The 23,770-nt window shown below is 41.3% G+C and overlaps 4 protein-coding genes across 6 annotated transcripts; 3 read left to right on the top strand and 1 right to left on the bottom strand.

Moving 5' to 3' along the window:
• The first annotated feature begins 183 nt into the window (after positions 1-183).
• On the top strand, positions 184-8,845 carry dnajc2 (DnaJ (Hsp40) homolog, subfamily C, member 2). Its single transcript, XM_071502918.1, has 16 exons — positions 184-381; positions 1,157-1,347; positions 2,114-2,189; positions 2,280-2,378; positions 2,468-2,690; positions 2,787-2,852; positions 2,951-3,042; positions 3,713-3,834; positions 4,674-4,823; positions 4,917-5,005; positions 5,120-5,189; positions 5,320-5,507; positions 6,456-6,556; positions 7,073-7,183; positions 8,169-8,329; positions 8,666-8,845. The coding sequence occupies exons 1-16, from the start codon at positions 327-329 to the stop codon at positions 8,732-8,734; spliced, it is 1,863 nt and encodes a 620-aa protein (XP_071359019.1). The 5' UTR covers positions 184-326; the 3' UTR covers positions 8,735-8,845.
• Positions 8,757-20,851, bottom strand: pmpcb (peptidase, mitochondrial processing subunit beta). Its single transcript, XM_071502920.1, has 13 exons — positions 20,696-20,851; positions 20,214-20,351; positions 19,424-19,510; positions 19,083-19,212; positions 18,322-18,520; positions 18,118-18,197; positions 17,774-17,886; positions 11,525-11,668; positions 10,806-10,966; positions 10,610-10,695; positions 10,432-10,520; positions 9,850-9,925; positions 8,757-8,956 (listed from the first exon to the last, which is right to left on the bottom strand). The coding sequence occupies exons 1-13, from the start codon at positions 20,777-20,779 to the stop codon at positions 8,892-8,894; spliced, it is 1,452 nt and encodes a 483-aa protein (XP_071359021.1). The 5' UTR covers positions 20,780-20,851; the 3' UTR covers positions 8,757-8,891.
• LOC139635511 (uncharacterized) lies at positions 11,969-17,106 on the top strand. 3 transcript variants are annotated; one of them, XM_071502916.1, is made up of 9 exons: positions 11,969-12,103; positions 12,754-12,925; positions 13,118-14,392; positions 14,485-14,624; positions 14,723-14,927; positions 15,021-15,125; positions 15,306-15,487; positions 15,595-15,736; positions 15,933-16,656. In XM_071502916.1, exons 1-9 carry the CDS (start codon positions 12,089-12,091, stop codon positions 16,505-16,507), a joined length of 2,811 nt encoding a protein of 936 aa, XP_071359017.1. In that variant the 5' UTR covers positions 11,969-12,088; the 3' UTR covers positions 16,508-16,656. The 3 variants fall into 3 exon arrangements, with proteins under 3 accessions (XP_071359017.1, XP_071359016.1, XP_071359015.1); XM_071502915.1 differs by lacking the exon at positions 11,969-12,103 and adding an exon at positions 16,969-17,106 and having other exon boundaries at positions 12,648-12,925; positions 15,933-16,539; XM_071502914.1 differs by lacking the exon at positions 11,969-12,103 and having other exon boundaries at positions 12,648-12,925.
• A 627-nt stretch (positions 20,852-21,478) lies between the features above and the next one.
• Positions 21,479-23,458, top strand: phax (phosphorylated adaptor for RNA export). The gene is made up of 2 exons (XM_071502922.1): positions 21,479-21,632; positions 21,809-23,458. Exon 2 carries the CDS (start codon positions 21,816-21,818, stop codon positions 23,034-23,036), a length of 1,221 nt encoding a protein of 406 aa, XP_071359023.1. The 5' UTR covers positions 21,479-21,632; positions 21,809-21,815; the 3' UTR covers positions 23,037-23,458.
• The last annotated feature ends 312 nt before the right edge of the window (positions 23,459-23,770 follow it).

Consider the following 23,770-nt stretch of genomic DNA (forward strand, 5'->3'; position numbering starts at 1 on the left):
TATTAAAATATTTTAGTCACATATACAATACTCTTATAATTATACATTTACACCATAAATATTATATATATTTTTAATGAATATAACCGTGTTTTCAAAAAATATACAGCGCGTATAACGCCTACTGCGGAACTGCACCAGTGAGGAACCATCATCACCACACGGAGTGGTCAGCGGCGTGACAGCAAGAGCTCGCTCCCGGATTGGCACTTGTAAAGGGAGGCCCATGTGGTGTGTCAGTGAGCGGGCCACAAACTTCAGCACTTTAGGAAGCTTTCACTTAATGGTTTCAGCACCTGAATGTTCGCCTAGCCCGTTTATCGAAGATGCTGTTAGAAGCGCTGGACGGCGATGAAACGGTTGTTTTTACAGCCGCTGCCGGTAAGCATGAAGGAGGCTAGAGGAAGGTTGCTAGCTAAGCTACCACTGTTTTACATGAAGACCTGCTACCCTCGTTAGCATGTAGCAAAAAACCACAGAGCAAGAACTTAGCTAATACTATCAGTTCATTCAGAGCTTGGAAAAAATACCTTTATTGTTTATTTCTCGGTTAATTCCAACTGCTTTTTATCGTGTTAGCATATTGTCATTTAGCTGCTGCCCACTCATGGTTGCACTTGCTGCAGTGATTTATTAGCTCCTGTCATTAGCTTAACACTTAGTAGTTGGCAGCGCTTGATGTTGCATGATGTCTGAACACCTGTTGTACCTCCTGATAGTCAGATCTGCCACAGTTTTCACACTATAGAACAACCCTACAGGAAATGGGGTGTTTTCAGATACAGTCACAGTCAAGCAAATATAATTAAAAGTGTTTGCATCAGAATAAAATAACTCGAAAGTAACTCATTTGGGTGAACTTTACCTGTAATTTTGTGATGTTTTGCAAAGAGCCTGAATGTTACTGGTGGTTGATAGTTTACCATGGCTACATTAGCATCAGCATATATATTTACACAGATCAAACCATAGTCTGCATACCACTAATAAACTGATAAATCACAAGACACTGCAGGACAGAAATGCCAGAGATACATTTGAGGTAATTTAGAGACATCAGCTTCCCTTGCGACCCCATTGTATTTGTGTCAAACCTGACAAGACTCAGTCTACATGGGTTTTTTTTTTTTTCCTTCACCTTGTTCTCCTCCCTCAGCCTCTGTGCACGTCCAGGTGGAGCCGGTGGGTCGATGGTTTGAGGCCTATGTGAAGAGGAGGAACAGGAATGTGTCAGCATCCTTCCAGGAGCTGGAGGAAGAGGAGGTGTCATCTGAGGAGTCGGAGGATGAGGAGTTTCAGGTGGAGGAGTACCCGATGCTCCGGACACTCGACCCCAAAGACTGGAAGGTACGAGTTCAAATCAGAGATTCATATTACAGGAACAAAGGTTTCTGCCTAATCTCCAGAGCTGGGGGGAGATGGCATCAAACACCTGCTCATTTTTACCTCTCAGCAGTTAAACTGATTGAGCTAGCTACTATGCTAACAACAGGGTGGGTGAAAAAGACAAAAACTGGTGTGAAGTATAAAAGTTGAATCAAATATAAAGTCATCGATTTAGTTGTCATAAGATTTTGAGGATTGACTGCTGAAGGAAAGAGAAATTCTGATTTCTCTTCTTATTGTCTAAAGAGTGAGCAAGAAATTGATTGAGAGATCTTTGCCTTATTGATCCCAATATACAGATACATCATCTGTTTTCCCATCAACAATACAACACTCACAGGAGGCCTTGTATATATGCTGTGCTTATTCCCTCCACACAGGCCATGAAACAAATCTTAGGGAGTGTGACTCCAGTGAGGAGTTGTGGGACAAAATCCTTGTCGCACTGAAGCTAAATATGAAGTTTCACGGGTCTGATTTAGATGAGTCATGTAGATGTTTTTGTGTCGGCGGTCTTGTATAAAATTATTGCTTTGTATGTTACTTTCATACACTGCCGGGACGTGTGCCTCCACCACAGATCAGCACAGAAAAGCTGCCAGTGGAAAAAGAAGATATTTCTATTTCTATAGACTCTCATGTTAACATCCTACATGTAATGCTGTTTCATTTATACAATCACTACATGCAGAGAGTCATTTAACCTCTTTGTGTTGTCACTTGTCAGAATCAAGATCACTATTCTGTCCTCGGGCTCCCACACCTGAGGTACAAAGCCACACAGAAGCAGATCAAAGCTGCCCGTGAGTGTGTTTCCTCCTCCTGCTCTTATGGATGAATTTCTCCAGTTGGTGGTAAAAACTGTTTTGGTCACATTCTCTGTTTCTCAACAGACAAAGCGATTGTGTTGAAGCACCATCCTGACAAAAGGAAAGCGGCCGGAGAGCAGATTGTAGAGGGAGACAATGACTACTTTACCTGTATAACTAAAGGTATGTCATACCACTATTGACTGTTATCATCACTGATATTATTTCTGGAGCCTAAACTCACGTCACTGATGTCACTGTTTGAACCTCAGCTATAGAAATCCTGTCGGATCCCGTGAAGAGAAGAGCCTTCGACAGTGTCGACCCTACCTTTGACAACGCTGTGCCTTCAAAGAGCGAAGGCAAAGAAAACTTTTTCGAAGTGTTTACTCCTGTTTTTGAGAGGAATGCAAGATGGTCTTCCAAAAAGCACGTACCCAAGCTGGGAACCATAGAGTCGTCTTTTGAAGAAGTGGATAATTTTTACTCTTTTTGGTAAGTGGAAGATTTTTTTTGTTGTTAGTTTATAACAAGGGACTGAAAAGCAAGCCAGAGGAGACAAACTGATTATCTTATTTCTGTTGTTTAAAGGTATAACTTTGACTCATGGAGGGAATTCTCATACTTGGATGAAGAGGAAAAGGAAAAGGCTGAATGGTGAGCTGCTGCATGTCACACTCAACCAGTACTGAGGGCAGTTCAAGGTTGTGTGTTATAACTTCACTGCCTGACTGACATGTTTTTTTCCCCTGCAGTCGAGATGAGAGGAGGTGGATTGAAAAGCAGAATCGAGCTTCCAGAGCTCAGAGGAAGAAGGAGGAGATGAACAGAATACGAACACTAGTTGGTACAGTCCTTCAGAGCCAGCACACACTGCAACATCTCATAAAACAGATTTTATTTAAAGGTCCCATATTGTATAAAGGTAGATGTCCATGTGTTTTTGATTATAAAGCAGGTCTAGGTTCTATATTAATACTGTGAAAGTATCAAAGCCTCAGTCCACAGAGAAATGCACACAGCCTGTATTCAGAAACTGAGCGTTAAAACCAGCCGTCAGGACTTCTGGAACTTTGTGATGTCACAACAAAGCAGTTACTGCTCTCAGGCATGCCCCAACCCCCGCCCACCAACCTTGTAGGATTTAGTTTCTCTGAGTGTTTACCTGAAATCTGCTATATTTTTATTCGGCTACTCAGAAACTGTCAGCTGATCAGAAGAGAGACTCAGACCCTCTCTTCTGATTGGCTGACTGACCTGTTCTTACTAGAGCTCCAGAGAGAAGCCTGAGAGAGGAGATGTAAAACTACACTGAGATGGTTTTTGGTTCTTAAAACCACAAATATATTTTCTGATGGAGATCAGCACTTCAAATTAAACACAGGAAAAGTGGAAACTGTGGGACCTTTAAATATTCAGTAAAACTTCCCACCAATATGGAGTTTATAGTTTATATAATACAGTTCACACACTGGTGAAATTGAGTCAGATTGATCGGTTGTGTTGCTTCACTGCAGATACTGCGTACAGCTGTGACCCTAGAATAAAGAAATTCAAAGAAGAAGAAAAAGCCAGAAAGGAATCTGAGAAGAAAGCCAAAGCTGAAGCCAAGAAGAGAGAGCAGGAGGAGAAGGAGCGAGTAAGTGTCATTCATAACACACTGCCCGTCCGTCTGTAGTGGATAAACCTACACGCAGCAGCCTCACCTTTCATCCGCTATGATGGGACAATAAAATGTTGGAGATGTGTTTCTGTGAGACTGAATATGCAAATTAAATAGATGGTCTGTCTTGGCTGTTCAGCCAAGAGCTCAGATCCTCTCTTCTGATTGGCTGACTGACCTGTTACTAGAGCTCCAGAGAGAAGCCTGAGAGAGGAGATGCAAAACTACACTGAGATGGTTTTTGGTTCTTAAAACATCAAATATATTATTTTAAAAAAAGAAAAGGGGGGGGTGAGTCATTTCAGAATACAACTGGATGCTGTAGCTTTCAGTAAATGTGACTCAGGAGGAAACTGTGACCTTGTTGGTGACTATTTAAAGCAGTAGGTTAATCCATATTTGGTTCTGTGGTATTTCCAGCAGCAGGACGGTGAATGTGGGATTAAGTCAAGATAAACTAGAGCAGTGGTAGGCAAATAGTGGCCCACGGCCCAAATGTGGCCCTTCAGTAAAAATATTTAACATCAAAGTTGTTGCTGTAAAATTGCAAATATAACACGGTTACAGATACTATTACATGTAGAGATACACAGGTGCTGAAATGAAGTCTAATTAACCAGCCTGATGAAAACAGATAAATATCATTCAATTCAACAGCTCTAGCCCATTGCACCATTTACCAGGTTTGTGTCAACACCTATATTCTCATAAACCAAAGCAGGCCACAGTTTTTTTTTGTTACTTTTTTTGTTGACACTGTGTCATCACTTTGACGATGTTGGTGTTGATCAGTCAGTTCCGTGTGTGTTGGACAGGTCCGGCAGGCGGAGCTGGAGGCTGCGCGTTTGGCAAAAGAGAAGGAGGAAGAGGAGGCCAAGCAGGCGGCCCAGCAGGCGAAGAAGGAGAAGGAGATCCAGAAGAAGGCCATCAAGAAGGAGAGGCAGAGACTCAGGACCACCTGCAAGGTTCATGTTCATGATATCTAGAGAGACGCGTGAAAAGTCATGAGATCTGCTTGAGTTAAAATTGCCTCCACATCTTCTCTCTCTCTCTCACAGAACTGGAATTACTTTGCTGACAATGAAGCTGACAGTGTGAAGATGATGGAGGAAGTGGAGAAGCTCTGTGATAGGCTGGAGCTGACAAGGTACAGTTTTAATGCTTTAAAAAGAGCGGGGCCCCAACTGCATCGACTGTAGTTGTAACTATAGAAACTGAGGTCATCCTGAGGAAATGTTTTCTGGTACCTGTGTGTTTCCAGCCTGCAGTCGCTGAATGAAATCCTGGCCACGGGCTCAAAAGATGACAGCAAGGCAGCTGTGGAGAAGCAGGTGAAAAAAAAAAAAAAAGCATTTTGTGTTTAAATATATTTGTTCTGCGTTTCGTTTATTTACCGATACTGATACACAGATATGGCGATGCGTACCTGTATCAAAGTCGTGTTGGTGTTTGTTCTCTCAGGTGCAGGAGGTGAACGCCCAGCTGCAGAGGGAGAGGGAGGCCGAGGTGCAGGCGAGGCAGGCGGCCCGCAGCGCCGACCAGGCCAGCGGAGGCGGGGGAGGTGGAGCCGGGGGGAAGGGCTGGAACGAGGACGACCTCCAGCTGCTCATCAAAGCTGTCAACCTGTTCCCTGCTGGGACCAACGCCAGGTCAGAGCAGCAGGAGCACACATTCATTCATACTCAGTTACCTTTTTGTTTGTTCAAAACCTCTTGACTGTCACTCTCTTACTCGTCCTCCTTTCTGTCAGTTCATTGATTTGCTTCCATTGTTTTCAATCATCCCGTCATACAAAGTCTTTTTATTTGTTCATGTAATTTAAGGAGAAATTAGATGCTCTTGGTGTGATGCAGTAGATCAGTGGTCTGAAACTGTGACCCGTGGATGTCATAATATCAGACTGACAGTCTCACATCTAGTGATAATGTCCGCACAGAGAATCTCCTCCCACCTGAAGATGCTTATTATACTTTTATCCAGGTTGAGACTGAATGACAAACACAGTCGCATCAGGCTGAGCTGCACTGTAGTCAGTGCACAGCACCTGGTGCTAAAGTAGATCTCCGTCTTGGCAGCAGCAGGTACCCACAGAGTCACTTCCTCTGTGCCAAATTTGCCTACAAAATAAACGCGCAAAAAAGTTTTGTTTTTTTCTGCAGCAGTTCTTTACTTTAAGCCATTGTGATCTTTTTATTCTGAAAAGTTCTGACAGGAAGTTCCAAAGGTTCTGTTGCTTCTCTGAAATAGTTGTGATATGAAAAAGAAAAATGACATCAGTTCATTAAATCTGTCAAATGTATAACATGCGACTCTGAGCCACATGTGAACATTAACAGAATAAATTCCAGCTGCATTTCCATCAATATATTTCTTAAATTAGCTGTTTGATGTTCTGGTCACCATCTAATGGATCAGAAAAAATTGACCTGAGCCCATATTTACTTGCTGACCCCTGCAATAGATTAGGGCCAAATTATTGTCCTTCTCAAATATATTATTTTTCCTAAATAAATGATGCAGTCCTGCTTTGCAGTGTATTCAGAACAAAAGCAAATAAAAGACAAATAAAACAGTAATGCTCTTTATTTCTCTGACAGATGGGAAGTCATTGCCAACTATATGAACTTGCACTCCACCAGCGGCATGAAGAGGACCGCCAAAGACGTGATCAACAAAGCCAAGAATCTACAGCGACTGGGTGAGCTGAGATACAGCTGCTGCAGATTGTCTTACTGCTCTCTTTCAGTTTAACCGTTCGATGAACATAATCACATTTGAGTTATTTTTAAGATTTTTTTTTATACACTGCTGCTTGTTATTGCTAATTAAGACCTGCTGTTGATGGGCTATTGAAGAAGTTACCTTCCATTGAGCTTCAAGTATTAGTTCATTAAAAAAAGTTGCATGTATTTCTGAAGAGCAAGTGCCGTTTCTTTTTGCAAGTCAACAGAAAACTGAATGACTGTCTTAAACGTCTCTGCGTAGACTAGATAAAACATCACTTCCACAAAACAAAACATAGCTTGACAACTGTACAAGGAAAATTAAAAAATATTAGTAAAAGTAAGTGTAAAGAATGATAGAATATTATAATTAAATGTGGCATACATAGTATATCTTTCTTTTGAAATCTGCTGTATGATTTACCTTGGTCTTCTCTAATTCTGATCATGTAAATTGATTTTAATGAGTCGTGTTTATGTCGTCTCCTCAGACCCAGTACAGAAAGATGAGATCAACAAAAAAGCCTTTGAGAAGTTTAGGAAGGAGCACACTTCAGTGGCGCCCTCCATAGACAACGCTGTGCCCTCAGAGAGATTCGACGGTGAGTGAATCTGTAACTGTATCAACATGTGACAAACAGACTGAATACACAGCAGAGGGTAAAAACAGTTTTAGTGTTAAAGGTCCCATAGTTTATATTTCACACTGTTTTATTTGAAGTGTTGATATTTATAATAAGATATATTTGTGGTTTTAACAAAAACCATCTCAGTGCACTTTTACATCTCCTCTCTCAGACTTCTCTGTGGAGCTCTAACAGGTCAGTGAGCCAATAAGAAGAGAGGATCTGAGCCTCTCTTCTGATTGGCTGACTGTTTTCTGAGTGAAAAAATAAAAAATATAGCAGATTTCAGGTAAACACTCAGAGAAACCAAATCCTGCAAGGTTGGATGGTGGGTCCAGGTGGGCGGGGCCTGGGGCACGGCTGAGAGCAGTGACTGCTTTGTTGTGACATCACAAAGTTCCAGAAGTCCTGACGGCTGGTTTTAAGGCTCAGTTTCTGAATATAGGCTGTGTGCATTTCTCTGTGGACTGAGGCTTTGATACTTTCACACTTTCACAGTATTAATATAGAACCTAGACCTGCTTTATGATCAAAAACACATGGACATCTAACCTATAATATGGGACCTTTAAGTCACAACAAGCCAGTGTTGGTGTTTTGTGCCACCGTTTCCTCTTGTATTGTGTTCTTGTTGGTAATTGTTTTTGTTCAGCCCCATTAAAAAGCATGTGCCAATATTGTGCTGAAGCTTGTAGCTAACTATTTGACTATATGGCATGTTAACACTCTGATTTCCATTTTGGGAAGTTCTGCAGTGTCCAGTGAATGTAGGAGCTGATTAATGATTCTTTGCTGCCTCAACACTCACACATGAACAGCTGCAGATTTTGTAGTCGATGTAATTCTGTTCACTCTGATCCCAGAACTTCATCAGAAATCAAACTGCAAAGCACATTCACAGAATGATCGGTGTCTGAACTGTTGAAAAGAGCTGTGTAACTGTGTTGTGTCTTCCCCTCAGCTTCCGGTACTGATGGTAACGCTGCAGCCTGGACCACAGAGGAACAGAAACTTCTGGAACAAGCCCTGAAGACCTACCCGGTCAGCACACCTGAGCGGTGGGAGAAGATCGCCGCCGCTGTCCCCGGACGAAGCAAGAAAGACTGTATGAAGAGGTACAAGGTAAGACGATGAGCTGATCTCTTTTTGTTCCCTGAATATGTTGTGAATGTTTGAGGTATTCAGTTTATTAGGTACACGTAGCTGAAAGTATTACATTCCTGTAATAGGGCTGATAATGTCCTGTTTCTGCAGGAACTGTTTAAAGAAGTGTAGAATCAGCTCCTTGGTCATATGGTAGTTTGGTGCTGTTGACTTGTCAGGTTTATACAGAGAAGTGGGTTAAATTATAGAAACTTCTCACTGTATAACACAATACAATTCAAAGGCACCACCATCTACAACTAGTAGATGTAGTAGGTACTGGTTTTCTAACGTTCTTCCTTGTGTCTCTGACAGGAACTGGTGGAGATGGTTAAAGCCAAGAAAGCTGCTCAGGAACAAGTGGCAGCCAAGAGTAAAAAATGACAAGAACCACAAAAGACAATAGTTATCTGTGTTATTTTAACATTATTGTGTTGGTCTTTATTTTATAATAAAAAATTAAAGGAGGAAAAAATACTACAGACAAGACTTAAATACTGTGTTTCTGTTGATATTCTGTACAGGTGAACGTAAATAGTCCTCAGGTTCTCATCCAGAACATCCCACTGCGGATCTGATTGTAGTCTGGCAGCTGCTCAATCGGACCTGAGACAAAGACAAGTTGTATTTAATGCCCCTGAAACAAAACTACATAAACTTGGGTTTTATTATTGTAGTTTTACCATCACTTATCATATTTTAACTCTCAGCATCATCAGTTCTACCTCTGCATAAAGTCTGTCAAAGAGTTTGACCTGTTTATTATAGTCATGTTAAATTACTGTGGTGAGAACAGTATTAAAACTGATAGAAACAATGCTCAGATCTACAATAATGAAAACCAAGTTGTAATAAACCAATGTTTTCCTTTAAATCCCGTCACAGCAACTACAAACAATGTCATCACTCATCAGTGACCCCTAAACTGATACAAGTCCAACCATGGACCCATCTGATAAGATTTTTGCTTTGAGGAGTTTTATTACAGAAAGTGTTTGAACCTTATGGCCAAAATACTCACACACACTGTCCTTGTGTGTTTTTGGTGAAAATAAATGAGTCCACTTTTTGCTGGGAACCTCCTCACAGACCCCACTGAGAACCCCTGCCATACATTATGAAACAGTGTTTTCTAGAAAATAATGAACCTACATGTTCTGTAAAAGTGTGTGACACTGAGCTTCTAGCAATGACTCAAGTCCAAATATGGTTTCAGTTCAGTGTATATCTCTCTGTTGTGTAGCAGAAGAATTCATGGCCTGTGTCATAAAACACAAGTTATGCCTGCACTGGTCCCCGAGACATGAAAAGACCTAATTATCTGTGGTCGAGTAGGATTTAAAATAAAACATGATCACTTCACATTTCCTCCAGAAAATGTCAAATTTTAGCTGTCTAATCGGCCACTACATTACGAGGCAGGTTTGCCTGCTACAGGGTACAATTTACACTACAGCATGTTACTCTGAATCTATGATTTAAAAAAAGAATCAACATACCTACGGCAGCGATGGCCGGAGCCTTGTTGTAGATGTATTTGGTACACACGTCCTTGATGGTTGTAGCATCAATGGCCTGTTGAGGGACAATAAACAAAAAATTTAACACACTGCAACAATTTCCAACCACAACTCAATTGGAAGCAAAACATCAAAGGCCCTATGAAACAGCATGTGATGTATTTAGCACTGAAACAACATGTTGACATGTGACAAACAGTGAGGATGCCTGATCTGTGAACCAGTGGGATAATTAAGCAGGTTCATTTAGCAGGACCTCAGCTGACAAATTCACAAAGTTTGGACTTAACATTCAAGAGTAGTTCTGTGTAAGCATCTGAATGTTTTGGCAAAATGATCAGCCTCCATATAAAGCCATCAATATGAGGAGCACTTCTTGACGTTATCAGGATTTAAAATTACACCTTTATGGTCTATAATATTGATATATGTTTGATGCGTTGAATTTTCAACCAATGATACTGGTAGTCATTGAAAAGCTTTGAAATTACATCCAAGTGTCCAAGTGGGAGAACCCTGTGCTTTTCAAGGGAGTATTAAGACTAAAGTGTCTGCACTCACGTCGATCCTGGCCTCCAGCTCATGCAGAGGGATCCTGCGGCTGTAGCACAACATCTGTCTGCCAATGTCCTCACAGATCGGGGTGGATCCTGGAGAAAGCAAACAGGTCCACATCAAAAACCAAGTGACGTTGAGCACTTCTCTGGTCATCAGCTGGACTGACGGGACACTGTCTTACCATCGAGATGCAGGAGCATGTTGGTCTTGAGCAGGTTCTTTGCCCGAGCCACCTCGCTCTCCGTCACACTCGTACAGAGAGACATCCTGGCGGAGCAACAGCAAACTTCATCCCAACGGAAACTTTGAGCAGTGTGTTTTACGTTCAGAGTATTTATGGCTCAAACCCTTTCTACAGGGGATCAGGATGTACTCACCACTCCATCTGGGTGAAGTGCATCATGTCATTGACGGTGCCGGGCTCACACACCATGTAGAGTCCCCACAGGCCTGTGTCCGTGTAGCAAGTGTTGAAGGACTGGAAGCTGTGGCACAGGTTTCCCTGACAGGCCATCTGAGCCAGTTTACTGGACAGGTTCTGGGTTCACAAAGGACAGAACCCAGCAGGGGCGTGAGAACACTGAAGCAGGACCTGAGCTGTGTGTGCCGGGCTTACACTGTTAGAAATACTCTGGTTGCTTTTTACAAATAGAAAATTAAGATTTAGTGTTTACAGTCAAGCGTGAAATAGTTTGTGAGCTTTTCTCTGAATAATGAGAAATAATTTTGTTATCAGATTAAAGCAGTTTCTCATTTCACAATCTCAATTATACCTTGATTATGAGATAACAACTGATCAGCACTTTTTTTCTCACAATCAGAGCATTTATTTATCAACTCAAAGTAACATTGATCATGTCCACCAAAACAAACCTTTTATATTAGGATCAGAAATAAATACTACACACTATGTTAGACTCCTCAGAAATACAGAAGAGTACAGTCAATTTCACTTGCAATCAATGTGTTTAGTCAATTGCTGATCAAATATGTGTGTGTGTGTGTGTGTGTGTGTGTGTGTGACTGGCAGCTTTTAATGAGGGGGTCTTTGTAATCTAACATAAAAAAATATCAAGTTTACTGTCAAAGCACTCACCACGCCTCCCCCGAACGAGCGGTCCCAGTTTCCAATCAGCGTGTTCGCCACCATCAGGGGGATGGTGTCAGGGTGGGACCATCCCACTGCCTCCACCGCGATGGCGATATGAGCCAGCGGCATCTTGTCATCACGCACACGGATCTGAAACAAAAGACACATTCATTGGTTTAATTATTAAACTGTCATAATTTCAATACTGTGCTTTCCTGATAATACAGTTACCTATTAATGTAACAAATTAAATAAAAAAGGAAGCCTAGAACACATTAACAATGTTCGGGTTCATTATCAGACAAAGTGCACTCTATTATTTCCAATACTGTCACCGCTTTATCTCGCCGTCAATAAACAGCTACATTGGAACCGCTGAAGTACCGTATTCATACACACAAGCTCAGACTCAAACAGCTGATCTGCGGAGTGATACTGTGGGCGCCGTAAGAAGTAGGGCGCTGCTGCAGAGTCCGAGGCTGCAGTTTCAGGACCGCGTTTCTGGGACCTTCGTTATTCCGACACTAGAGCCGTGTGGACTGGACGACAGGAGCGCGTTTCAGTGAGGAGATGGACGGTGTGAGTGTGAGTATGACAGCTCATATGAGTAGCCAATGTATTGCTTCATTGACCCAGCCGTCTACCAGTTTTATAACAATAAAATTATATCTATAATTGTAACGTAAGGCTTCGATACGTGGTGGTTTGAACCACTCTTGATGGAGGAAACAGGTGGAAGGAGATGGATTGAATTTTTAAGCAGCGGTTTACTTCACACTTCGTCTGATGCACAACAATAACGCTTCCTGTCTCTAAGTCACATGTCGTTAAACTAACCATTCAGAGGCAAGAAGTATTTAAACTTAAGTAAATAAGATGGATTCAGGAAATTACTTTTACAGTTTTTCAAGATGCACATGTGAATATTCAAACTTGTAAATGTGCAAATTAAATATATATGTAAATACTTAACTGTAAACAGAAATGTGTAACTAATGACATTTTTGTGTGAAGTACTTAAACCAATGCAATCACAACACAGAGACACTGACACTGGTCACAACACGTACTGTATAAACTATGTGAAGTGATTTCATGGACACAGATTAATTTCAATCCAGAGCAGAAGAATCAAGATGTGTTCCGGTCCAGTACTTGGCTAAGGGCTAATTAATGTCTGTGAAATTAGCTCAAAATGTTCAATTTGACCAATGAGGCTCCGTCTCTTTATTAAGATGCATATAACAATCCAAGAGGGGAGATGCTTGCCACAACTGAAACGCTGCACCAAATGCTGCAAGAATTTCCACTGCCCATTCTGTCGCTCAACTTTGTTCCGCCCAGCAAAGCTGAGCAAGGTCAGAACCCATTTAGAGAACCATTTCAACCGTGCCATTTTCCATCAAGGTAAAGTTTCCAGTTGTTACCAAGTTACCATGTGTTCTTGCATTTTAAGTGCCTGAATGTTAAGATTAATTCTGTGTGAGCTCTTTGATTTTTATTGTGTTGACCAGATATATGATTAAGAATTTGTGTATTCAAAATTAGCACTTGTAAATTATGTGATAAATACTACAACTGTATGTTCTTATGTTTTAGGTTACACCGTTCACAGATGCGGTTTAGATTGCCGACCACAATGGCATTACCACTGCATTTACTGCCAGTCAACATTGTCCCGTAAACCAGACTTCATTAAACATTTGTCTTTTTGCAAGATGGCGCACCCTGCTCCCACTTCCACAGTCCCAGCCCCAACCACCACCAGTCGACATCCATCAACCACCATCTCAGCCCCAGCAACCCTCACTGCACCAACCACCCCAGGTGGACAGATGCAGAGGATCCATTTAGAGCCATTCATACACAAAACATTTCCTATATGCCAGACTGTGTTGAACAAAAAAAATGTAAAAAGACACATTGAAAGGAAGCACACAGGCAAACATAAGGACATAACGGCAGCTTCCCACCTTCAGAGCGACTGTATAGACCCTGAGAATGGAGTCTATACAGTCCACAAATCTTTCCACAATGACAGTATTCCTCTGCATGTACAAAACAAAGTATGGGGGGAAAATCAGCATGTTTCCTGTGAATCCACAGAGTGCCAGGTTAACATGGAGTTGGCATGGAATAGTGGATTAAAAGCGAATAAGTGCATACACCTCAAATCCATAACATACTGTACATCGTTCGCCTCCTCTCCTGAGCTGCAGGAACAAACACTTAGTGAGATGGTCAACAGCAAGTGGTTTGGTGAGGATATAAAGAAGATCTGCCTCGGTCGGCAAAAGCTTGCCAAAGACAATCATATACCTCTGTCAGGGCACTCCAAAACTGGAACCCCTCAGTCAAAGAAATACATATCCATATACGAGCCCACGGTTTCATCCTACAGTAAACTGGGAAGAGTCATGGTGTCATACAACACCAAAAGTAATTCATGGTTCTGCCCTTGTTCAAGGACAAAAAGATCATGCCCGCACAAATATATTGCAAAATGGCACTTATTTCAGACCCACCCTGAACTTTTCAGTCAGGTCCAGCGCACTGAGGAGGAAGAATACCAGAGCACAGTAACATCCACCGGGGACAAAGACAGTGACGATAAGGCTGATCTGGGCAACATACCATATCCACCCAAAGATGACCAAAAGATGAAAGCCATGGTCCAGTATATTCTGAAGTTCAAAAGGTTACCTGCTGTTCTGCCAGAACACTTTCGTCTTCCATCTGTCAAAAACCAATACCCAAGGCACCTCATTCCAGAGGAGATGACGTGCCAGCACTGCCCGGGAAAGGTGCCCCTGAGTGACCCAGTCCTCATCACACATAAGGCCAAAATCCTTACCAATTCATGTATTGTTCAGGGTGGGTACTTGGTGTCGATCTACTGATATCTTATTACAGTCAACTACTTTGTAAACTGTACTGTGATTCTGGTTGAATCTCTGGATTTCCAGATGTCTCCACCTACTGTAAATCTTGCCGTCAATGTGGAACCCAGTACCGGTACCAAGAGTGGAAAGACGGCCTACACAATTTCAATGACCAGATACTTCTCGATCTCCCTTTATGTGTAACCATAAGGAACATGCTACAGGTATTTTTAAATTCATCTAAACTGAAGTAAAATATGTCAATGAATCTTTATGATTTTTATTATTTTTACATTACATTTCATTTGGTTTTTTGTTTAAGGTCCACACTGCAGTCAGCAGAGTGGTGGAGTATTTGGAACTGACCACAGGTGTACAGTTCCCCTCAGCGGATACAGTTCTCCAAGCATATCTTCACTTCGAAGCACTAACAGACCATGATTACCAGTACTCTTGTGTGACCTGTGGTGATTATCCACCAGTGGTAATCATGGACTTCCTTAAGAAGGGAGCCGTCCATTTGTCAGGTAAGAAAGCTTTCTGACTGGTTTAGATGTTAATTACAAACAAGATTACTCTCAAAATGGACTTTGTGTAACGTTTTCACAATATTTTTTTAGAAAGTGATCTTACACAACCTCCAGAGGACTTCAATGGAGAGGTTGACATGAAACATTTTTGGGAGGCACTTTCAATGGAAAGGATCGCTCAAGGATTTGTTAAAAGTAACGCAAGACAAGATTAATTAGCAATTATTAAACATGTTACCCCTTTTTCAATGACTTCACATTAAAAGTGTGATGAGCGAACTAATGAAATAACACATGGTTTAAATTTATCAATATGTTCATTACTTTCAGCTCTGAGATCTGCCGTATATTTCTTGTGTTTTGATATTTCCAAAGGTCAACAAAACAATCCACTGGCAGTTCCACCAACATTCCACTTTTGGGCGCCATGGATCGGCAAAAATACACGTCACTCAAACAATGTCCTGAACAAGGAATTTGAAAAAGTCTGTTCATCAAAACCAGCTGAGGTCCGAGTATCAGAAGACCAGCTGAGAGAGGAACTTAACAAGCAGAAGGTAAAAACACTATTAATCATCGTGTTCTTTTTAGGACTGATTTGCGGGTTATTATTTTCTATGAAAACACGCAGCTCCTCATACATTTAATGTATTTTACTTGATAGGTTGAAGTGGTTAGGACATTATGTCAGGAGTGTGGCCTGGATTCCACTGGATCGCGCACTGACCTCCTCATGAGACTGTCCAAAGGAACGAAGTCAAGGCAGAAGTACGACAAGGTTTTTCAGAAGACTTGGTTTGCCTCAGGTAAGCGAAATTTCACATAGTGTAAGTGGGAGCTACTGTTATTAGTCATGTTTTGCCTGGGGTGGAATAACTTACAAAGTTGTTACTTTTGGATTATCTGAAATGTTATGTCATGTTGACTCTGTGAGGATGAAAATCATTTTATTGGAGTAAACAGAGTCCGTCAATCTGTTTCATTTCTGTTTTTTCATCTCAGGTGGTTGGGCTGTGATTATGTGCCCGTGCAGCATTGTATACAGTATAAAATATAACATTCGAGCAGAAAGCCCACAAGACTTCACAGACCTCCTGCTTTCTTGGAAACACATGCCGAATATTGTTATATATGACTTCGCTAGTGAACTAGCAACACATATGAATCTGAGAGACCCAGAAAGGTTCCCCTTCAAACCATTTGAAGGACAGTTAACAGCCCCAACTCCAGACAACATAACACGAGCCAAAGAAGGAAAACTGAAAGTGTCACTATCTTGGCTGAACCACAAGAAAATGGTGCCAGACTGTGACGGCCATCCAGTAACCGGCTCAGCAGAGCATTATGCTCTGTATGACCGATTCCATGATGATAATACAAAGGATGGCCGCAATGCCTTGCGGAAGGTTGGCCTGGTCCCACAACTTGCCGGAAAAGTCAACAGTCAAGTAACAGAAAAGCTGTTTGCAAGAATGAAGAAAAACAATTACTTTTTAAACATGGCTTTACCATCTACCCATCTGTTCCTCATGAGGAATATCATCCACCATTACAACATTCACAAGAACAAGCAATGACTGGACAACATCAGAAAGGCTTTGAAACCGAGGTAGGCTTGTCTTCAGACTTGTGTGTAATGGTTTTCTGTTCTGTACTGGTGTAATCGTATATTTATATTGTTTAAAAACTGACAATTTTCTTTTGGTATGCCACCATATATTATGGAAGCTCTGAGCAGCAAGTGATTTTTTTTTCCTAGGAGAAAAAAAAAATCACTTCAAGAAATGATTGTCCCCCATAATAATAATAATAATAATAATAATAACAAAAAACTTTGAAAAATGATCCTGGCAACAAAAAAAAAAAAAAAAAAAGAAAGAAAAATTGCCTTTCAGGGCTTTCATAATATATGGCCTTGCTGTGCTGGCCTTGCTTAATACCTTAGTTAAGCTGTCATGTTATGTAATGCACCATTTTCAGGTGTTACCAATCTCTTTGTTAACCCAGCAGTGATTATGTTGTCTCTTCCCTGTTTCAGTGAAGTGGAGGAATTTCTGGGAATTCTGGAGTCGTTCAGGTCCTTTCCACCCAGTGTCTTCCACCTCCACTTACACACTGGTTGCACACATTTGTTTACTTTCCTTGTTATTGTTTATCATTGTATTAAATATATATGCAGTATATAATCTTGAATCTGTCCTTGTGTCTTGCTGCTCTCCAACCATTCATATCATATCAATATCATGTCAATATCTAGTGACTGCAAAGGCCATAGCATATGAGTTCATCTTTATTTGACCTGATAATTACTTAATTATGCCAATTACACAAACTGCCCAACAGGCATCCCTTCAGCAACCATAAGACAGAAAGTAGGATTTCTTTAAGGCAGTTCTGTGATCATCCTATTCTCTGGGTGGCACTGTTGTGAAAAACCAGGGTCCTAGAAATACAACCCTGAAACTGCAGTCTCTGGTACAACAGGAACATACTGTTGGGTGGCCATAGTGCGTAGTAATACAGTAGTTCAATGGCTCACAAACTGTAGTTCGAAAGGAATGGGCTGTTTGATGGTAGATCGTGGTGAAAAAATTCAAATTATAGCCAACACTTACACTCATATTAGCTTCTTTTCTGTGGGCATTTTTTAAGCAGCTAAAACATGTTTTTGCAGATGGCCCATCCACAGCAGCATATTGCTCAGCTTCTGTGCCGGTGCCACTGCAGCTTCTTCAAACTGGCAGTGTGCTGATCTGAATTTAGTGCAGGCAATACAGTGACTATAGATAAGTACCTCACACAACCTCATGTCAAATAACTATCACTGCAGGACTTAACCTTACCTCACTTCCTGTGAAGAGGCAGGGAGGGAGTGCCGGAGCTTCACCTTGATATCTACCAGGAAGTTTTCCAAAGTGATACTTGGCCAAATCGATGAGTTCATCATGTGAAACTCCTAATTGAACACAGATCACAGAATACCCAACAGGTCAGAAAGAACAACGTTGAAGTGATATGAATTCATGATTTTGATTTGCTGTGACTCATGAAGAATCAACAGTAATGTCACCCCAATATCAAGGCACCTGTCTTCTCAATTTGCTTAATTCATATTGTTTTACAGGTTCATATCGAACTAACACATCAACCCATGTTAACTGAAAGTGAGGAGATGAACAGCTCTGACCTCCAGCAGCAGCCAGCACTATTCTGGGGCCTTTGTAGTGAGAGGTGATATATTCAACCAGGTCTCCTCTGTTGATGGTCCTGCATCACAAACAAAGACAAGTACACAGAACAACATTTCTGAAGCCAGTTTCCAGCAGAAGAGCCAGACTTCATCACCACAAACCAAAACAGCTGTGCATTAAAAAAGACTGCCCGGTCTTACTTGATGTTCTCAGTGGGGCCCAGGATGGTCCGGCCCAGAGCTGTGGACTGATATGCAGTAGCATGCAGGTAGTCAAAGACCACTTCCTGCAGATTGGTCTCCACTTCCTGCATCTCTCTAAGGATGACCCCTCGCTCCCTCTCGATCTCCGCCTCACCCAGCGTACTGTTCTGGACAATGTCGGCCAGGATCTCCACAGCTTGGGAGAAAGATACAGGAAATATTTCATTGGATATATGAAACTTTTTTGTCATTATTCAAATGTGTATGTGATGTAATTCACTTTACTTAACATTCATCAACCTTGATCTGTGATTTCCTACATTTCCCTGAATACCTCTTCACAACCCCCAGAGGACAAGTCTGAATTTTCTGTTTGAGTTTTTCTTAAGGTGGTATGAGTGAGCATCTTAAATTTGTTATAATGTTTTCTCCAGGACTTGCTGACATTTTGGTCACTGGAAGCCCAACATGATTGTGGCTGCACTGCATTCTGGTAAATTGAAGTATATTTGCATAGAACTTGGTCTCTCTGCATCAGCTATATTAAATGAGACAAATACGGCAACATAATTTTTAGACATCCATAAATGTTGAATCCATTAGGAAGCTCTCAAAAGCTTATTATCAAATCTAATATGCAATTCTGATGGATGGATTCTCTTCGTCACTAATTTAATTGTCGTCATGGTGATTTCCACATCTCAGTGAGGCCTTAATCTCACTCTGGCAATCAGCTCCTCTGCCCCGCTGTACTGTACCTCGGGGCAGATCCTTAGAGAAAGCTTTAGCGTAATACACAGTTTGCTCCCGGGACGTGTAGGCATTCAGGTGAGCCCCCATGTTCTCAATCTCCAGCTCCAGATCCAGCTGGGACCGTTTCCTGGTGCCCTGACACACACAAATACACACAAGTGAACAAACCTTGTAATATGTTTTACATCATTACAGAAAAAACACATTATGCCTTTTTAATTACTAAAAACTACAATGAACTGTTTCTTTATAATTGTTTCATATAATGTCAACAAGGAACAATTAAAGACAAACCAGTAAGTCCAGTTAACAGTAGTAAAATATTTCTGCTCTGCTGCCATCTCACCTTAAATGCCATATGTTCCAGGAAATGTGCCGTGCCATTATTTCTCTCATCCTCATAGCGACTGCCGGCGTCTATCCAGAGCCCCACCTGGAAGATGTCAGTAATTTATATCCAATGGACATGCATCTCGGGAAATGGACTTGTAGCCTTGTGATTGTCCATGCTTTGTCACAATATTTTGTATTTGATTTCCTGATCTGTCCCTACTAATCTTTCTTCTCCTCATGTTTAATACATTTACACAGTAATACAAAACAACAAATAGTGAAAGCAGACTCTTCTTTAAATAGATTGAATGGTTTTTATATTGCAGACATTTGCAAACCAACATATGAGTTTAATTACAAATCATGGCAGAGCCAACAGTTGCTTAAATCCAGCTATTTCTTACAACTTCTTAAAAGACAGTAATAATAATACTGTCATTTACATTGTAAAATTGTGCATGGCATAAGATAAGATTTTAGAGTACTTTGTGACTTGTTTCATTTGTTCAACTTCAAACCAAGAGAATACATACAGTACTGTGCAAAAGTTTTATAAACTTTAGATGTTTACATTTGCAACCATCATGCAATAACATCAGAGTGGTGTCTGACTGAGATGTCCCTCACTTGTAAGTCGCTTTAGATAAGACCATCAGCGAAGTGAGTGAAAGTAAATATGAATATGTGGTTTAATAATTGAAGGCTGTCGTGATAATCACAGTATGGCATTTCACACAAAACAAGTGTTTGGCAAGTGTCTTCTCTTGTGTGTTTGCTTTTGTGGGAGCTAACCATCAACTTACTGTGCATGTGGTAAGCCCAGCATCCTCAGAGGCCACCCGGAGTCCGTTCTCTAAAGTGGTCACCTTGGTTTCAGGAACATTTAGAGCCACTTGGTGAGCAGCCTGAGTAGCCAAGAGTCTGTGTGGTCCAGCTGAGAGCTGCAAGTGGAGCACAGACGGGAATTACCTAACAGTCACGATGACACTTCACTTTTAAGACACTGACGTCAGCTGTTACCAGTCACCCGCCAGCGGTCAGTAGGCTTAATTAAAGTATGTCGTCTATACTTTTACAGCATTACACAGGCAAAACTTGAAACATTACTTCAAGAGTCCATCTTGGAATAGCCAAGCATGTCGTGGTTGATAGCTAACTAGCAAACACTAAGCCTGGCAGACCATGCCGAGAGGTTTTCCGACGTAAAACTGTACAATGACAACTGTCAAGGAACTGTCGAGGACGCTTTATATCAACAGCATGACTGTTAACACATTCATCTTACCCTACTTAAAGAATTTGTCTTAAGTAAATGTCTTTGAAGGAGATATCGCCCAGCTGATGTCAGACGTTGTATAGACGCCGCCATATTGTTTATCTATCACACTGCGCAAGTGCGGGTTTTCATCGACGCAATCAGTATGCTACATCCACCGGAAATGGCGAGATGATTTCATTAAAAGAATAAAAATACGAAAAGACTTTTTGAGAATATAAAAAATAAATAAAAATAAAGTACAATAATAAATCGCAATATAGAGGTATATAGAGTATAGGAGTATAGGTAATATAGAGTATAGGTTATACTAAAACCTGAAATACTGGTGGATGAAAAGGACCAAAAAAGTATATTTAGTAAGTATTTATTTTTGCAAGATTTGCCATTAACTTCGAATATAACGATATACAAATCTAAATAACATTTATTTTCTATTGATTTACAAAATACTAGGCTACATAGAACCATACAAATGCATCACAATGAAAAATATATAATTTTGCCTCCTCTCAAAACAACTTGATTGTACCTTTAAATCTGAAAAGCAAGCGTGCAGTATAATATTCAGCATTTCTGTCATATGGTGAATGAACGATTCGTAGTCTTCGTCGTTTCAAGACGTGCATTTCCAATTTTTGATCATATTAAATATGTTTTACCCGCCTACTTTGTTGATGTCTAGGTTTGCTCATTACTGTACGAAGAAGAAATGAACAATTTCCTTTTCTTCTTCCTTGATCACGTTTATTTTGAAAGGGTCTGACAGTTGTAAGGCGGAAGTGTGGCTTTAGCCTAGCGCGAATTTTCTTCTGAGGGTCTTTCAAGTTTGTCTATAGATTGTCAACCTCGTTATTACAGTTCACGTTGAGTGGAAGAGCCAAGAAAGACTAAAATATAAGTCCACACAGAGCAGAGAGTCAGCTGCTGTGTTAGACACTTGACGGTATTTCTCTTTTAACCCAGAGTTGTTTGACTTTTTGCTAGGTATAATATTAAGTTCTGTGGCAGCGTTAGCTACTCATGGTGTATAGTTAGCTATTATCGCTAATTAGTTGCCTTGACTTTAGCTGATGTATTAAAACAGCAGTCAACAGCATTTATCTTTTGTGTGGCTTCCAGACAAGAAATGGCGGATGGCGGAGATCTAATGGACGGTGATCTGGAAGATGGGGAGATCTCCGGGTCCAGCTCGGATACTGAGATGGGAACCACAGCAGCAGCAGCACAACGCCGACCTCAGGTTCCTCCAGCTTTTAGCAGCCAGTCCTTCCAGAGTAGAACCGCCGCCCAGCCACCTGCCACCAGCTACCGCACGGTGGAGTCCAGCGACAGTGACCTGGAGTCGTCGGATGAGGAGGCGGCTCTTTGGCGCAGGAAACGCCAGAAAGTGTCCAACGCTCCCCAGCCGCCTGCCTACACCGCCCGGCAAGGGCCGACACGTCTGCCCGCCCCTAGCTCGCTTGAAGGCCGCAAGGTGAACAACATTTGGGGTTCTGTCGTGCAGGAGCAGTGCCAGGAAGCCATAACTGCAGAGCTTGGCATATTTGGCATGGAAGGTGAAGTTAGCATGTCCAGCAGAAATGTGGAGACTTATAACTTTGTTCTGGCCCGTAAGATAATGGAGAAAGAGAGGGAGATGGAGGGTCAATCTAAGGATGAAAGAGAAGTGAGGATGCTGGACGACCAGCTGGAGGAGTACATGAATGGCCAGGGGTCAGAGGAGAGGGCAGGAAGTGATGCAAAAAGGAAGAGGCCCGCAAAAGAGAGACTGGGCCCTAGAGCTGAGATGGATGTCAAGGGCCGGTATGAGATCACAGAGGATGACCCTGATGATAAAGTAATAGATGAGATAGCACACAGGCTGCAAGAGCCTAAAAAAGAACTGATAGAGCGTGTTGTTAAAGTTGTTGGAAAGAAAAAAGCCATAGAACTGCTTGGAGAGACTGCCACACTGGAGGAAAATGGTGGCGTATACACCATGGATGGCAGCAGGCGACGAACACCTGGTGGGGTGTATCTCAACCTGCTGAAGAACACGCCCAGCATCACCAAGGCCCAGATCAGACAGATATTCTTCGAGGAACACCAGAAAGAGTACAAGAGCAAGAAAGCTGCTCAGAAGAGGAGGCGGCACATGGTGGCCAAGAAGATGAAGCAGGCCATCGGCACACTGAACTTGCAGGAGCATGACGACGTCTCCAGGGAGACCTTCGCCAGTGATACCAATGAGGCCTTGGAGTCATTGGAGGAGGCTGCAGAAGAAGAAGGACAGGGTCAGGAGGAAGCTGCTGTGGGAACTGAGGATACACCAGTGGTCTACAACTCTGCTGACCTGGAGGTCTTCTGAGGGCTGCCTGCTGTTTGAACTCTGAGAGCTCTAAGAAAAAAGGATGACATGGACTAATATTGAAATGAAACACTGAAACACTATACGTGATGATTTCAGAATCACACCTGAGTGTCCTTTTTTTACCTTAGCAATAAAGGAGGAGTTTGAAATATTGTTTTTGTTTGGTACAGCATGTATTAATAGATTTCAGCAGAATTACATGTTGTTTCAATTTGTGAAATGTTGTTTGCCTTTAAATCAAATTCTAAATTATCAAAAACTTAACCTAAATCGTTGCAGCATATATGTTGATGTTGATATGTTGATTTTCAGATATAATCTTATAGTTTTCATTATGAGATTGTGAGATCTTGAGTTGTTGTATTCATTTGTTTGTGTCTGGAATATAAATAAAGGTAAAATTGTTTAAAAGAAGTAAACGGTGGTTTGAACTCTTGGCCTTCCTTAATGCTCATAAGAAAAGTCATATTTAAGGTAACTTAAAGAATGGCATTGTGATACAGATTCAGTCAGAATCTGAAAGTCAGAAAACCACAAGACAAAATTTGAAAAGGTATTGTACTGCAGATGGTTGTCCACTAGATGGCAGACACACTATTTCTTACAAGGACAGACAACCTTATGTTTAGAACAAGATAAAAGAGACCACAACACAAAAAGTAGTTGACTAGTATACAAAGTATACTCTGATCAAAAACTATAAAACAGACTTAACAAGGAATTCATGTAAA

The sequence above is a fragment of the Trachinotus anak genome, unplaced genomic scaffold (assembly GCF_046630095.1).
Source record: "Trachinotus anak isolate AG129_WGS33_773 ecotype Australia unplaced genomic scaffold, CSIRO_AGI_Tana_v1 ptg000018l, whole genome shotgun sequence".
Lineage (NCBI taxonomy): Eukaryota > Metazoa > Chordata > Actinopteri > Carangiformes > Carangidae > Trachinotus > Trachinotus anak.